At 47.5% G+C, this 14,375-nt stretch overlaps 1 protein-coding gene across 2 annotated transcripts in view; it reads right to left on the bottom strand.

Moving 5' to 3' along the window:
- Positions 1-14,375, bottom strand: part of ENOSF1 (enolase superfamily member 1) — a 21,862-nt gene extending 7,487 nt beyond the window's left edge. The window contains exons 1-9 of one of the 2 annotated variants that reach the window (XM_070452717.1): positions 14,254-14,375; positions 11,275-11,383; positions 7,288-7,403; positions 4,762-4,848; positions 4,393-4,419; positions 2,961-3,033; positions 2,812-2,853; positions 2,340-2,422; positions 1,556-1,590 (exon numbers count right to left, since the gene is read on the bottom strand). In XM_070452717.1, the coding sequence (XP_070308818.1) occupies positions 1,556-1,590; positions 2,340-2,422; positions 2,812-2,853; positions 2,961-3,033; positions 4,393-4,419; positions 4,762-4,848; positions 7,288-7,403; positions 11,275-11,383; positions 14,254-14,337 (656 nt within the window). In that variant the 5' untranslated portion in view covers positions 14,338-14,375. Of the gene's footprint in view, positions 1-1,555; positions 1,591-2,339; positions 2,423-2,811; positions 2,854-2,960; positions 3,034-4,392; positions 4,420-4,761; positions 4,849-7,287; positions 7,404-11,274; positions 14,193-14,253 lie in introns of those variants that run through there. The other variant, XM_070452718.1, reaches the window with a different exon arrangement.

Below are 14,375 nucleotides of genomic sequence, written 5' to 3'. Positions count from 1 at the left end.
TGTATGCTGTGAAGTTGCTCAGCCGTGTCTGACTCTGCGACCCCATGGACTATAGCCCACCAGGCTCCTCCATCCATGGGATTTTCCAGGCAAGAATAGTGGAGTGGGTTGCCATTTCCTTTTCCAGGAGATCTTCCCAACCCAGGGATTGAAGCCGGGTCTCCCGCATTGTAGTCAGACGCTTTACCGTCTGAGCCGCCAGGTAAGTCCTCATGTATACAGTACATGTATACAGTGGAGTATTACCCAGCCACTGAAAAGAATGAAAAATTACCATTTGAAGCCACATGGATGCACCTAGAGATTGTTATACTGAGTGAAGTCAGATAAAAAATATATCACTTATAAGTGGAATCTAAAAGAAGTTACAAATGAACTTATTTATACAACAGAAGTAGAGTCATGGATGTAGAAAACAAACATGGTTGCCAGGGGTGGGGGAGGGATAAACTGGGAGACAGGCATTGACAGATACACACTACTATTTATAAAACATAACTAATAAGGGCCTCCTGTATGGCACAGGGAACTCGACTCAATATTCTGTAATGGTCTATATAGGAAAAGAACCAAAACAAAGTGGATATATGTGTATGTGTAACTGATTCACTTTGTTGTACACCTGAAACTAACAACTTTGTAAACCAACTATACTCCACTGAAATTTTTTTAAGTCACACAAAAAATACAGTTTCTGATGCAGCAGGTCTGGGTTAAGGCTCAAGATTCTGCATTTTAGGTTAATTGGAGACGTTTTTTAGTCCTTAATCTACCAGTGGGTAGATTAAGCTGCAGTGGGCTGGGGAGCGCTCCTGCTCCACAGACCACTCTTGGAGCAGCAGGAGGCAGGTGGCCAGACTCATGCAGAAATCCAAGTGACGTGTCACAGGCACACCGTCCACCATGAGCCGCAGTGGCCACGGACAACCACAGCTAACCCAGAGGAAACCCCAGGATGCCCAGGGGTCCGTAACCACACAGCAGGACAGACGAGAAGTGCAGAGGGATAGCCTGGAGAGGTGGCAGCCCGGGGAAGAGGAGGAGCTTGGCTCTTGGGAGAATTCCGAGGAAAATCATTCGGACCAGTGGCTGGAAGGTATGAGGGAGTCCAGGGTTCATTACATCAAAGCTCTTCTAACACTCAGAGCCCTTCAACTACACACAAATGCCCTACCAAGCTCAGTGCATCTGGAGGTTTTCACACAGAAGCTGAATCAATGCTTGGTACTGCAGTAAAGAGTGGCTTTCTATTCTGGATCAATGCTTGAAATCAATAATCTCATTTCACTCTGATGTGCCAGGATTCTAACTAGACTCATTTTTGGATAAAGCTGGAAATCAGTGATCTCTTTTGACTCTGATGTTCCAGGATTTTAACTAGGCTCATATCTTATCTTTGGACCAAGGGCCTCAGATGAAATTTCTGAGTCCCAACATGCCAGGCTACTCCTGGCGAATCCTGACCTCCTTGGTGCCCTTGGCTCCTGGCTCCTCTCCACAACTGGCCTCACTTGCCAACTGCAGAGTCAAGTTCACGATCACCCAAATGAGTTACCTGGTCCAGCTGTCCTTCAGTGCCTCGCTGCAGAGCTGTGGGGAAAGGAGCAGAGCCATCAATATATACCCTCCCTGGATCCAGCGGCGTCTCAGTCATCTCTGACTCGGCTTCACAAATGCTACGGCCGCACCATGAACCAGAAGAACAACCATGTGTTGTTGAAATTCAGAGCACAGACAGCTTAGCCAACAGAGCAAGGCTGTTTGGTGACTTTCCTTCCTCATCTCTATGGGAACCACTTCATTCATTGTCACAGCATCCCTGGTGGGGGAATGGAGCATCTCTGTCCCTCTTTTTAAAGCTGGGATAGTCTGCAGCGTCCACAGACCGAGCCGGTCAAAGAGTAACAGTCAGAAGCTAGTCCCCCTTCTCTGTCAGCTGCAGGTGAGGGCAGGGCGATGAGAAAGGGGAGCGATGTAGCCATGGGCCACCTCTGGTCCTTGAGCATCACACAGGGCAGTGTTCACTGGAATCGTCAAAACCACCCCTGAGACAGCTATCATTTCCCACCCTGCAGTGAGCAAACCAAGGCAGAGCGCGCTCAGGGGTCACGTTACACAAGGTTACACCGCTGCCTCTGCCCGGGGCCAGCTTCCCCGTCCAGAGTCGAGGTGGGCTCGCCAGGCTACAGAGTCCCGCGTCCACCGGGGAAACACCTCTCCTTGTATGTGGAATGTGTCCACGTATCCAGGATGAGGCCTGGAACCCACAACGATTCAGGAATGCCAAGAGGAAAATGTCACATCTCCTGCTGTCTACAGAAGCCGGTTCCGAGGCCTACCTGCTTCAGCGTGGCATCAGGGTGGCCCAGCCAGGCGCATGACATGGTGTAGGCAGGGTAGCCATGTGCCAGCATTTGCTCCTCTGCGGAAACAAAACCATCTTCAACAGTTTGCACCCGCTGGACCTCCAGCTTTAGAATCATCTGGGGCTGAAGTGCTGCCTGCGGAGAATCCAGCTATTCTGCCTGCCCTGTTCATCCTCATCCCCCAGCCCGGAGGATGTCACACCGGGGCTGGTTACCCTCCAGGAGGCCCTGCTGGCCAAGCCTTCCTGTCATGCGGTGTGACCCTAAAGCCAGCCCTGCTCCTGGCAGTGGCTGAGGTGAACTCTGACCTAAGAGGTCACCCCTGGAGGCTGCTGCGTCTGTACTCAACCATCTGTCTGCGGGGGATGGAGCGGGGCACGTGAAGGACAGGGACCTGCAGAGATGCACAATGAGAGCAAAAATAACGAGGGAATTTCCTCACAACCCACTCGCTCTTTTTTCCCGACTTGACTTTGCCGCAGAATTTCTGGAAAAAATAAAAAGCATCATACTCTTTTAGACGATGAGGCTCTAGGCCTGGTGGCTGCCAGTCAGAATGGACCAGGAAGCTCCCAGCGCGTGGGGATGACTCACCGCAGGCCTCCTCCTCCGTCAGGACGTCAGTGATGTACCTGAAATCGATGCAGGACACCAGCGTCTGGGGGTCCTGGCGGCGAGATGGCAGGATGCAAAGGCCCACGTCAGTCCACAAGTGGATCTCGGTTCTAAGAATCTGCTTACGCTGGGCCTGGGCTCATTCTGTCCAGGAAAGGATCTTTGAGCTCCCTCCTCCTCCTCCCCTGCCCTCAGCGCTCTGGCCTCCCTGGAGAGGCCCACACTCTCAGCCAGGCCTCTGGCTGAGACCTCCCCCCACCAATCTGAGTCAGTCTGTTGGGAAGCAGGTTGTACCATGACCAACAGTACCTATGCCACTGTGACCCTTCACTGTCATCAAAGCCCTTTGAACGTGGAGATTCTGCTTCATTTAAGACCACTGGCTTTGAAACAGGGAACAGGATCCATAAGAATGAAAACTCCACAGCGGGGCAAACTTAGTTACCTCCTAGTGGTCGTCAGATCATTTAATTCTGGGGGCCACCTCTGGCACCTCCCTGGAGAGGCCAGCCTAGAGCCTGCAGGTGGCCCAAGAGGTCCATGCCCTTTCCTTCAGATGATGCCCCCATGCCAGCTGCAACCGTGTTAGAAATGATGCGACAGCCTTTCCACTTTTCTCCAACAATCTTCAAGGCCATGGTTCTTTGTTTCTCCTTAATTATGAGGCCTAATAATAAGGGCCCTTGTTAACCATCAGATTTTCAGTGACCATACAAGACATTGCCCCGAGGTGGCTGAAGCTCAGAGATGTTAAGCGGCATGCCGAAGGTCACACAGCCAGCAAGTGGTGGAGGCCAGACTCAAAGCCAGGTCTGCCTGGGTCTGATGTTCACTCCCTTTAACCTGCCCAGTTTCTTCCTCCTCAGCAGTGAGATGCTTGTCCCTGGTATTGACATGTCAGGGAGAAAGGAAACGGCAGAGGCCTATCCTTAGGATTCACCCTGGGCTCCTTCCTCAAGGGTCTGGTCTGCCATTTGCGTTTGATGTCAAAGTGACCAGATAATATCTTAGTAATAACACTAAGATGGTCTTCAGACCATGGTCTTCAGAGCTTGAAGCACTTTTCTCAACTAGTCTTTGAACCAATTCTGTGGAGTTTCTAGAGAAGTTAGGATTATTCCCTTTTCACAGTCAGGAAATGGAAGCTTGAGACTTTGATCACACATGTAATGAAGCACCAGAGTGGGGGAGGTGGAACCCATCAGACCCCCCTGCCTGCGTAGGCACAGCTCTCTGCCACCTCAGACACCAGAGGAGGAATACCGGACCTGACTGCGTGCTGCCTGATCAGCAGGACAGTGACTGATCCAGAGATGATGCTGAATGGATCCGCTGATAATCAAAAGGCAAGGAATCCATGAAATCCATTTCATTTATGGAAAACAGATAGAGTATCAAAGAATTTACTTACCATGTCAACAAGTAACTTCCACAGAGGCTTGGAGAAAAGAAAAGATTTGTAAAACATGTGTGAGGCACCCATGTGTTTTCCGACAATAAATGTGCTAGTGGCAAATTCCTGCTATCAGACTAATGCCTGCCTGCGCCCCAGCCCGCTGGCTCCAGCTGGCCCTCACCTCTGTTGCCTGCTTTTCTCAGCCCTCTCTAACTTACTCCAATGATGTCCCAACTGCTGCCAATATCCCTCTGGGCAGACAAACAATGGAACAACTCTCGCGTCCCCTGGGAGCCTGCTGTACGTGCCTTTGCCCGCAGAGGGAGTCGTGTTCCCCCGTGCGCTGTGTGCTCCACGGCGTCAGGGGTGCTGCTGGACGATGACCTTCCCCTCCTGCTTGGCCCACGGGGCCCACGCGGCGCTGAGCACGGCCGCCGCGGCCAGATGCACCACACCCTTCTCAGCACCGATCTGGTTAGGAAGCAAAACACATCAGCACTTCTTAGAAAAGAAAAGAAAAGGATATTTAGGTCTCCTAGCCAGGGACACGCTTCAAGAATTAAAAGGCAGCAATGGAAGCTCTGCCCTGATGATGGGAAAGATTGAAGGCGGGAGGAGAAGGGGGCGACAGAGGATGAGATGGATGGCATCACCGACTCAATGGACCTGAGTTTGGGTAAACTCTGGCAGTTGGTGATGGGCAGGGAGGCCTGGCATGCTGCAGTCCATGGGGTCACAAAGAGTCAGACACGACTGAGCAACGGAACTGAACTGAACAGAAACTCACTTGGAGGTTAAGCTCTTCTCCAGTAGTTTCTAACCTATAGAAGATCTGCAAGAATAGTACAGAGAACTCCTCTGTATTTCCTCTCTCTTTGTTTTTACATAGATATACATGCACAAACACCCACATATATATACACAGATAAATAAAATATAATACCTAAGAAAAATTTATTTTACTGAGTCACTTGAGAGTAAGTTGTAGATCCCATGCCCCCTTAATTCTAAATACTTCAGAGTATAGTTCCTAAAAACAAGGACATTCTCTCACACAGCCATAGTGCAATGATCAAATTCAGGAAATATAATATTGATAGAACACTATTATCTAGGAAGACAGTTCATAATCAAATTACACCAATTGTCTCAATAATGTACTTTCTGTTATTCACAAATGGCATTTAGCTGACATGTCACTTTAGTCTCTTTTTATCTGGAGCAAATTTTCTTTTCTAAAAAAATAATTATCAGTATTTTCAAGGACAGTGTTCCTCCAGCTGGGTTGTCTGCAGCCCCATTGTGATTAGACTGCAATGCTGCCACTGCATTCTTGTTGCTGTTATCAGGGCTGTTATTGTTTAGGGCTTCTCTGATGATTCAGATGATAAAGAATCCGCCCATCAATGCAGGAGATGGGGGTTCCATCCCTGGGTCAGGAAGATCCCCTGGAGGAGGAAATGGCAACCCACTCCAGTAACCTTGACTGGAAGAATCCCATGGACAGGGGAGCCTGGCGGGCTACAGTCCACGGGGTTTCAGAGTCAGATAGGACTGAGCACGCACATACTATCTTTTAGTGCTAGGGTAAGTTAGTATCCTTTAGTCTTCTCCACTGTGTGGTTACCATTTCCTTTTCGAAGGAGATTAGCATTGCCCCCAAGTTTTAGCATCCACTGATCGTTCCCGCCTCGATCAGTTACAGCCATGATGCTTGTAATATGGTGGTTTTCTAACGTTACCATTCCTGTTATATTAGTTTGTACTCTGTGGTAATGACAAGCTTTCCTTTGTTGGTTGTTTGCTATCTGAATGGAATCAGAGACTCTTAGGTTATTCAATGATTTATCAGCCATGACTACCACATTATTTTTTTCTTAAAGCAAAGGATATAGCAAGAGTCTTTATTCCAAGTACCAAAATTCAGAAATAAGGAAAACAGTAAAATGCCAACAGTTAAATATTTATGATATAGTTAAATACCACTTTTACTGAATCGCTCCAGATTCGACCAATGGGAACTCCTTCCAGGGGATGCTTTTAAAGGAAGTTTCACTCGGTTTGCAGAAGTTAAGAATGAAATCCGAGGCAATATGGACAACATGCCTTTCTCTGAGCTCAGGAGACTGAACAGTTAGAAAAAGACAGACCTGATGTCAGGAGACACGGGCAAGGTGTGAGCTGCTGGACTGACCTTGAAAAAGTGAAAGTATTAGTCACTCAGTCGTGTCTCATTCTTTGCAACAGCATGGACTGTAGCCCGTGAGGCTCTTCTGTCCATGGGATTCTCCAGGCAAGAATACAGGAGTGGGTTGTCATTCCTTTCTCCAAGGGATCTTCCTGACCTGGGATTGAACCCAGGTCTCTTGCATTGCAGTCAGATTCTTTATCACTGAGCCAGCAGGAAAGCCCTGATCTAACGATGATAAAATCCTATCTCTAGAATCTCACTTTTTTCATGCTTTGAACTTAAGGTTCAAATACAGTCCTACACACATAAAGGTGCTCTAGTCTCTCTCTTAACTTTTGCTCTTCTCTTACGTTTCTGTCCTTAATAACCTCCTCCCACAATTCTTCTCATATTATTTCTCCCTTTAAAAGTTTCCCATTTGGCACTTTATATTCCAGGGAGTCTAGACCAACTTCGTTCTATTCAGGGAGCAGAGATGAGGTCTGGAAGGGCAGCAATAGCTTTTGGGATCCAAGTATGTCCAGAGGCAAATCTCACAGAAAGAACTAGATTACCTTAAAATACTGATTGTCCACCTGGTTCAAGCCCTAATTCATCTGAATAAGATGTTTACCTTAATATCTTAAACCTGTCTCTATTTTCACAGTTGTTGCAATCAAAGGACATGAGACTTCAGGAATGTTATTTACAAACTAGTTTTACAAAACAAGACACCTTACCCATCTCAGCTGCCCATCACTCGTGAGCTGCCTGTAGAAGCCTCTGAAATCCCCAACAATGTCACCGAGGTCCTTGTTCAGCACGTGGGGGGCCAAGGCATTCACGGCACAGACAACTGTGAAAGGGGATACAATTCTTGTTTAGTGCTAGTGTGAACAAATTTAAGACACCCAAGTACCGCAAACTAAAGTGGGCATTTTATGAAGATAATTTTAAATATAAAAGGTACATGCCTTTAAAAATTGCCTCAAATACGTCATCTGTGGTTGTTATAACTAATAAACAGAATAGTTGTTCACCTATATTCAGAGCTTAATTTCTGAATACAGCAAATCCATTTTGATTGGTTGCCACATGAAAAGAACCATAGGCCTGAAAGTTTAAAGCATGTTCCCAAATCACTCTCCTATTCACTTTGTAAAGAGCCCATACATCAGCTGCAAAACAAAATCTTGCTATTTCATTGTTCCCAAGGAATAAGAAGACTGACTTATAGAATTTTTAGAAATCTTTTCATCATTGTCAAGTATAGAAGATATCTTGAATTCACAATATAACTATATTAAAGATGAAAAGAATTTTCAATTAGCTTAATATTTACATGTAAAATGTTAAAGTACATGAAAAAACTTCATAAACATTAAATTAATTTGAAGGTTAACCTTCATTTGGGTCAGTATTACCATCAATTACTTATTTTTGGTATTCTACTTAAATAAGAACTTGTAGTGTTATTTCAGATGAAGAATCAGTTAAAAAACAAAAAACAAAAAACTGCAAAGACCCTTCTACAGTTTGCTAAGTTTATAACACACTCTCAGTCTATGTTTAAATGGCCAGAATAATCAACTTAGCCTCAAAGCAATGAATTTATTATAAAAAAATGTTGATTGACTTCTTGTTGGGCATAGCCGTTGCTTCAATATTAAAATTCTCACACCACTTCATAGGGTAGTCACAGAGACACAGTTTTACTTTAGACAGACCTTAGGAGAAAGACGTTTGAAAGTATTTGACATGTTCACGGGATACGCTTGGCTTCTGGGTGACACAGCCTCAGATGATGCTCATACTGAGTACTTAGGGCTGATCCCCACACCTTCGTGCTCTCTAGGGCTCTTGTTACTAGGATGCGGAATGATTCCAGTTCAGACGTTTACCCCCTTGAGCTCTGAGAAGACAGAGAACCCCCTCACCCCTTGGTGGTTGCTGCTCTTGGATTAGAGACGTGACGAGTAAGCCGGCAGCTCACAGAGACCTGTATCAATACCTACGTCAAACCTCCGTCTCACTAAGGAGAGGGTTACACAACAGACTGGTTTGTGTCACAGAGCAAATGCATTTAAGGAACCTTGAGGATGAGCCCATCTTTTTTGGCTCCAACAGAAGCACAAATAACACTGATACACTCATCGAGAGGATGTGGATTCTCCTCCCTCAGACCGAGTCCACTGAAAGAAGTTTATTAAAATTCGGTGACTTCCATAGAAATCTGGGTTGTGGTGATCGGACTCCAGGCTTCCCTGGTGGCTCAGATGGGAAAGAAACTACCTGCAATGCAGAAGACGCAGGTTCAATCCCTGGGTCCAGAAGATCCTCTGGAGGAGGAAATGGCAACCCAATCCAGTATTCTTGCCTGGAAAACCCCACGGACAGAGGGGCCTGGCTAGCTACAGTCCATGGGGTCGCAGTCAGTCTGATTCCGGTGTCTGAAAAGATGAGTGGGAAATCTGCCTGGAGAAACTTGGGCCTTGAAGGCAGCTTACTGTTGACTGAAGCCAGGGCTCTCTTCTGTGACTACATCTGCCTAAAACTTCCTGGGATCCTCCTGCCCACGAGGGACAAGTCAGAAAGGCTACAGAGAACACGGGTCTGAGCAGCCAGGCACCCTTATGGCTATTTAGTAATTTCTCTTTTTCCATCTCTTTTTCTTTTCCTATACAAAAACTATATTGGTCTCATCTATACTTAAAAAAATCAAGCATAACCTCCCCCTCTCTCACACATACAGGCCTTCTCTTCACTGGAATGAAAGCACTGTTTTCTTAGATTATAAAAGAATGATTAATTAAGTAAGCCGATAAAGGCTGCAGAAGAACCATGATGAGCTAATGGAATTTTTTTCAACTTTAATTCGAACACCATGTAATGGTTCAGCGAGATGGCAGTGAGTCACCTGAAAAATGCAGCGAGGTTACAGTTAAAAGTGGTTCTGTCATGCTGTGGTCTGAAACAGGCGGAAGCCAACTCCATCACCACAAAAGAGCCATTTGTTCCAGGCACAGAGAGATGAGAATTGATTTCTCCTGCCAGAGGTGGCCGTAGGGACAGTGGGGGTGGGGAGGACGGGAGGCCCCCACCCCTGAGCTCAGCAGCACACCTGTAACCAGGAAACACAGGCCCTTCACGGCGGGCCCGAGTGAGCACAGCTCCAAGTCCTGGCTGTTAAAGGTGGTTCCAAAGGCTTGTTCCAGAACGCACCTTGTAAGCTTGCTGAGTTTGGCACAAACCTTGGGGACCGCCCTCTATGGTTAGAGCTTCATAAAGTGCTCAACCTACACCAGAGAATTAAAACTGCAGGAGAAGCTGAAACACAGCTCTCCAGCCTGCGGGGGTCAGTGGTCACTGCCTGGTGAAACAACAGTAAATGGTTGACTTAGGGGGTGGGAGTCTGGGAGTCAGTGCCCAGGTGCTTCCCTCTGCCTGGCCAATTCCTGGTTACCCTTCAAGGCTCATCACAAAGCTTCACCGTTGCTCTGAAGCTGTCCTGACCCTCCTGGACAGTTTCCGTGTAGCTCATACTCACTTTAAAACAAATGGTCCTTCTCATACTGCACTATCATTTCTTGTACGCCTGTCTCCCTGAGAAGTTCATGCATTCATGTTCCTTGTACATGGGACTCTGTCCCCTTTCTCTCCTTGGAAAGTCATTTCTGCGATGCCTGGCAGAGCATGTAACACACCGGGGCACACAGGAGGCATCCATGGAAGGCCTGGTTGATGGATGGCTGGACGGCAACCCTGGGAGGGGTGGGGACAGCCTAATGGCATCCACAGAACGTTCAAGAAAGGTTCCCTTGTCCTATACACACACACACACACACACACACACACCTCTTTGATCTGCTTGATGATACTAAAATCATTCAATGGGTCAAGACTGTTCTACAACTAGGAGAGGGCTGACAGTGCAAATATCCATGAGAGGGGGGTCAAGTCACCACCAAAGTCAGAGAATCTATTTCCTTGTTTCAGCCCCTAATGACCCAGTGAAATTGATCTGGCAGAGGGGCTTTCTTTTGGTAGGTATTGAATTTTGTTCTTTGTGCATGCATAAACCAAATTATGTTTTTTTTTTTTTTTTAAAGCAGATAATCTGTACTTAAATGTTCTGCAGGACTAGCTGAGCAGCTGTCTGGGCCTGTTTTCTTGTCTCCAAAAATGCGGAGGTTCAAGACCTTGGCTGAACCCTCTTCCAGCTCTGAGAAAAGAAAGACCAACGCGTGGCTCAACGAGCAGCCTTCACTGTCTGCTCTTCCCGAATAAGAGCTCTGAAACTGGGTGGGACCTACGGCCTTTGCTGCCAAGAAGGGCAGTGAACTTGAAACGGACTCCGCGTGGAGGATTCACAAAAGCAAGTAGACTCTCTCTGTGCACAACAATAAGGCTTCTTCCATATACACGTCTCCCCTCTCATGCCCCTTGGCTGCTCACCCAGTTCAGGTTCTCCTAGCTCGGCAGAGAGAGAAATGGGCTGAACTTCCAAGGATGTGCCTGCCGTTCTATGGATAACCACAAGGAAAGAAGCCAAATTCTACTATTTAAAAAATTTCTCCCAGTGAAATAAGCAAACCATCAGACATTGTTTTTATTCACAACAAGCAAAACATGGAGGAAAATGAGAACTGGAATGTTCAGTTCCAGTTCAGAGCTGGAATGGTAGTGGAATGTAAGCATCCTAGGGCCTCAAGAGATGCGCAACTCACCAACTTCAGTGCCTCTTCCCAGAGTGAAGGTGATTCCATAGCCCTTGAGTCCATCTTCCGCATCCGTCTCCAAGACAACATAGGCTGCTGAGTAGTCAGGGTCTGTGTGCTGCAGGGGAAATGCCCCTCAAAACCCGCAAACATGAGAAATCCCCAAATAAACCCTGGAATGATGTCACATAAGAGCAGAAGATGCAGTAAGAGCTCCCATTGGTGGAAACTGTTCATGTTCCCCAAAGCAAATGCAGGAGCTCTGAATGGACAAAAGGAATGTCTTCCTGGAGGATGGCAGAGGGACTTGGGGTAAGAGGGAAGACCCAGGAATGAAATCTCTGTATAGCAGAGGGAATTATATTTAGTATTGTGTAATAAACTACAATGGAAAAGAAAAAAAGGTATCGCTGGGAGGTGGTAGGCTCGGCTGGAGCTGGGTTCTCTGAAACCTTGGTGAGCACCTGGAACATCGAAGGCCTGAGTGGTCCACATTTCTTAAAAGACTGGTAAGAAACAATTCCAAGGACAGAGGAGCCTAGTGGGCTAAGTCCATGGGGTCGCAAAGAGTTGGACACAAGTGAGTGACTAACACATAAACACACACACAAAATCATTGGAACCCTTTGTTAGAACAAGTATGGGGAACAGTTTCAGGGCTCCTTCGTGAAAATATCCTACTTGTGACCAGGAAGGCTTGCTGTGCTGGCAAGTGCTGAGGGAGCTGAACTGCTGAATCCAGCTTGTGGTGAGGGCTGGGTGGCGGCAATCCTGAAAGTCATGGCAATCCTGCTGAGAACTGCCACGCAGACTTTCTAGTAAGAAGGCTCTTGGAGGGGACTTCCCTGGTGGTCCAGTGGTTAGGACTCTGCGCTTCTGCTGCAGGGCACACGAGTTTGATCCCTGGTCAGGGAACCAAGATCCCTATGCCATGGGGCGGCCCCAAAAATAAATAAAATAAGAATGGAGGCACTTGGGAATGAGCACACAACACACACCACATCTCTAGGAGCTAACATACAGAAGTATTTATGAGTGTGCAATGCAGGTGTCAGATATAATCTCTCCTGACCCAGAAGTCCTAAACCACTCAGGCCAGAGACAAATTCCATTTCTTATTCTACAGTAAGCCAGCAACCTTAACACTTTACAAATTCAAAGAGAAAAGTCAAGGTTTCAGTTCATCAGCAAGCAGTAATTACAGCCACACCTACTGACAGCCTTCTCTGTGTCAGATTGTCTACACACATCTCATTTACATGGATAAAGCAGATCCTGCTATACTCATTTTACAGGTGAGAAAAACTACGCCTGGAGAGATTGTGTAGTTTCCCCACAGCTGCTATCCCACGGAGGGGGCAGAGGCGGTTGCCCTAAATCAGGTATTTTAATTTTACAAGTCAGCATAACTTCAAACGGATGTTTGGAGATTCACAAAGGACGGCCCAGTGGGTGGTTTTTGTCATTTACCATAACGTCTTATGGGCTTCCCTGGTAGCTCAACTGGTAGAGAATCGCCTGCAATGCAGGAGACCCTGGTTCAATTCCTGGGTTGGGAAGATCTGCTGGAGAAGGGATAGGCTACCCACTCCAGTATTCTTGGGCTTCTCTGGTGGCTCGGCTGGTAAAGAATCTGCCCGCAACGAGGGAGACCTGGGTTTGATCCCTGGGTTGGGAAGATGCCCTGGAGAAGGGATAGGCTGCCCACTCCAGTATTCTGGCCTGGAGAACTCCATGGATAGTAGCATAGCCCATGGGGTTGCAGAATCAGACACGACTGAGCGACTTTCACTTCATAACATCATATGAGAAAGGACACAAGGGTTTTGAAAATCAGGAATAACCTAATCTCAGAATAAAGGACATTCTTTTAAATCACTTGATCACTTTTTAACAGGAGGCCCTTTCAGGTGAACACAGAGAACATGGAATGTAATGCACACACACAGTGTGCCCTCCACATTCAAGAGGCAAACACTGCAGTGTGAACTGAAGTCCCCGGGTACCAATCCGCCTCAACTCCCCACCAGTAACAGGTAACCACTACCCTAACATGGATGCTTCCCACATTCATTACACACAGGGAAACTTTGTTTTTCCAGTGTGGCCAATGGTGCGTGGGCACGGGGAGGGGGGCAGGACTGGAGGACTGGGCAGGACTCATATTTGGGAGCCACTGCAGGAGATGTGGGTGTGGAGCACCCCGCTAACACTCTCAGGGAACAAAAACACCTTTCAGGGCTCACTTGACTGCATCTCCAAAGGCTGACATCTACCTAACTCTTCATGGTGACATTCTCTATACTAATGTTTTCCGGGAACTTCATGGCATCACAGACTCAATGGACATGACTTTGAGCAAACTAGGAGACCTTGAAGGACAGGGAAGTCTGGTATGCTGCAGTCCATAGGGTCACAAAGAGTCGGACACGACTGAGCAACTGAACAACAAAGAACATGAGAGCCGTTTCACAAGACCCAACTGCTTTGAGTTTGTTCATCTGGTTTTCCAGCCAGACTGGGACTCCTTCCTTTCACAGATGGGCCCAAGAGGTCCAGAGAGTAAGGGCCTTCTCCTGGCCACAAAGCAAGTTGTGGGGGGAGGCAGGGATCACCACCTGAAACACCATGCGCGGGGCTTCCTGGGTTCCATCACGGTGGAGGAGCTCGCGCTGTGTTTTAGGGCGTCACTGGGGACGCCCCAACATCGTTTTGCAAATACGATTCGCATTTCCAACAGAATGTGAATCATAAATACAAAAACAGGAAATACTAAATGCCAGCAAAGAAAGGAACAATAAGAAAAAGAAAAAAACCTAGGAGGATGGGGAGTTCCTAGATACCTTCACTCCACTTTTTGGCCTCTCCACTTACAAAAGCAATGGTTCCAAAGGTAGGAACCTTCCAAGGGGCTCCCTCCGGGAGTCCCGTGCCTAAGGGGCCCTAGCGTCGGCGGGGCGGGAGGGCACCGGGACGGACAGCGCTTACCATGGCGTCCGAGCCGTGGCCCCCGAGTGACGTGGGGAAGCGCACGTCGTGGACCGAGAGCCGGGAAACCCTGCCGTGCACCATGCCCACGCGCCGGGGCGCCACCACCTTTGCTGGACTGG

This window comes from Odocoileus virginianus, chromosome 22, assembly GCF_023699985.2.
Source record: "Odocoileus virginianus isolate 20LAN1187 ecotype Illinois chromosome 22, Ovbor_1.2, whole genome shotgun sequence".
Lineage (NCBI taxonomy): Eukaryota > Metazoa > Chordata > Mammalia > Artiodactyla > Cervidae > Odocoileus > Odocoileus virginianus.
Note: the sequence above shows the minus strand (reverse complement) of the source record. Positions and strands in the feature narration are given on the sequence as shown.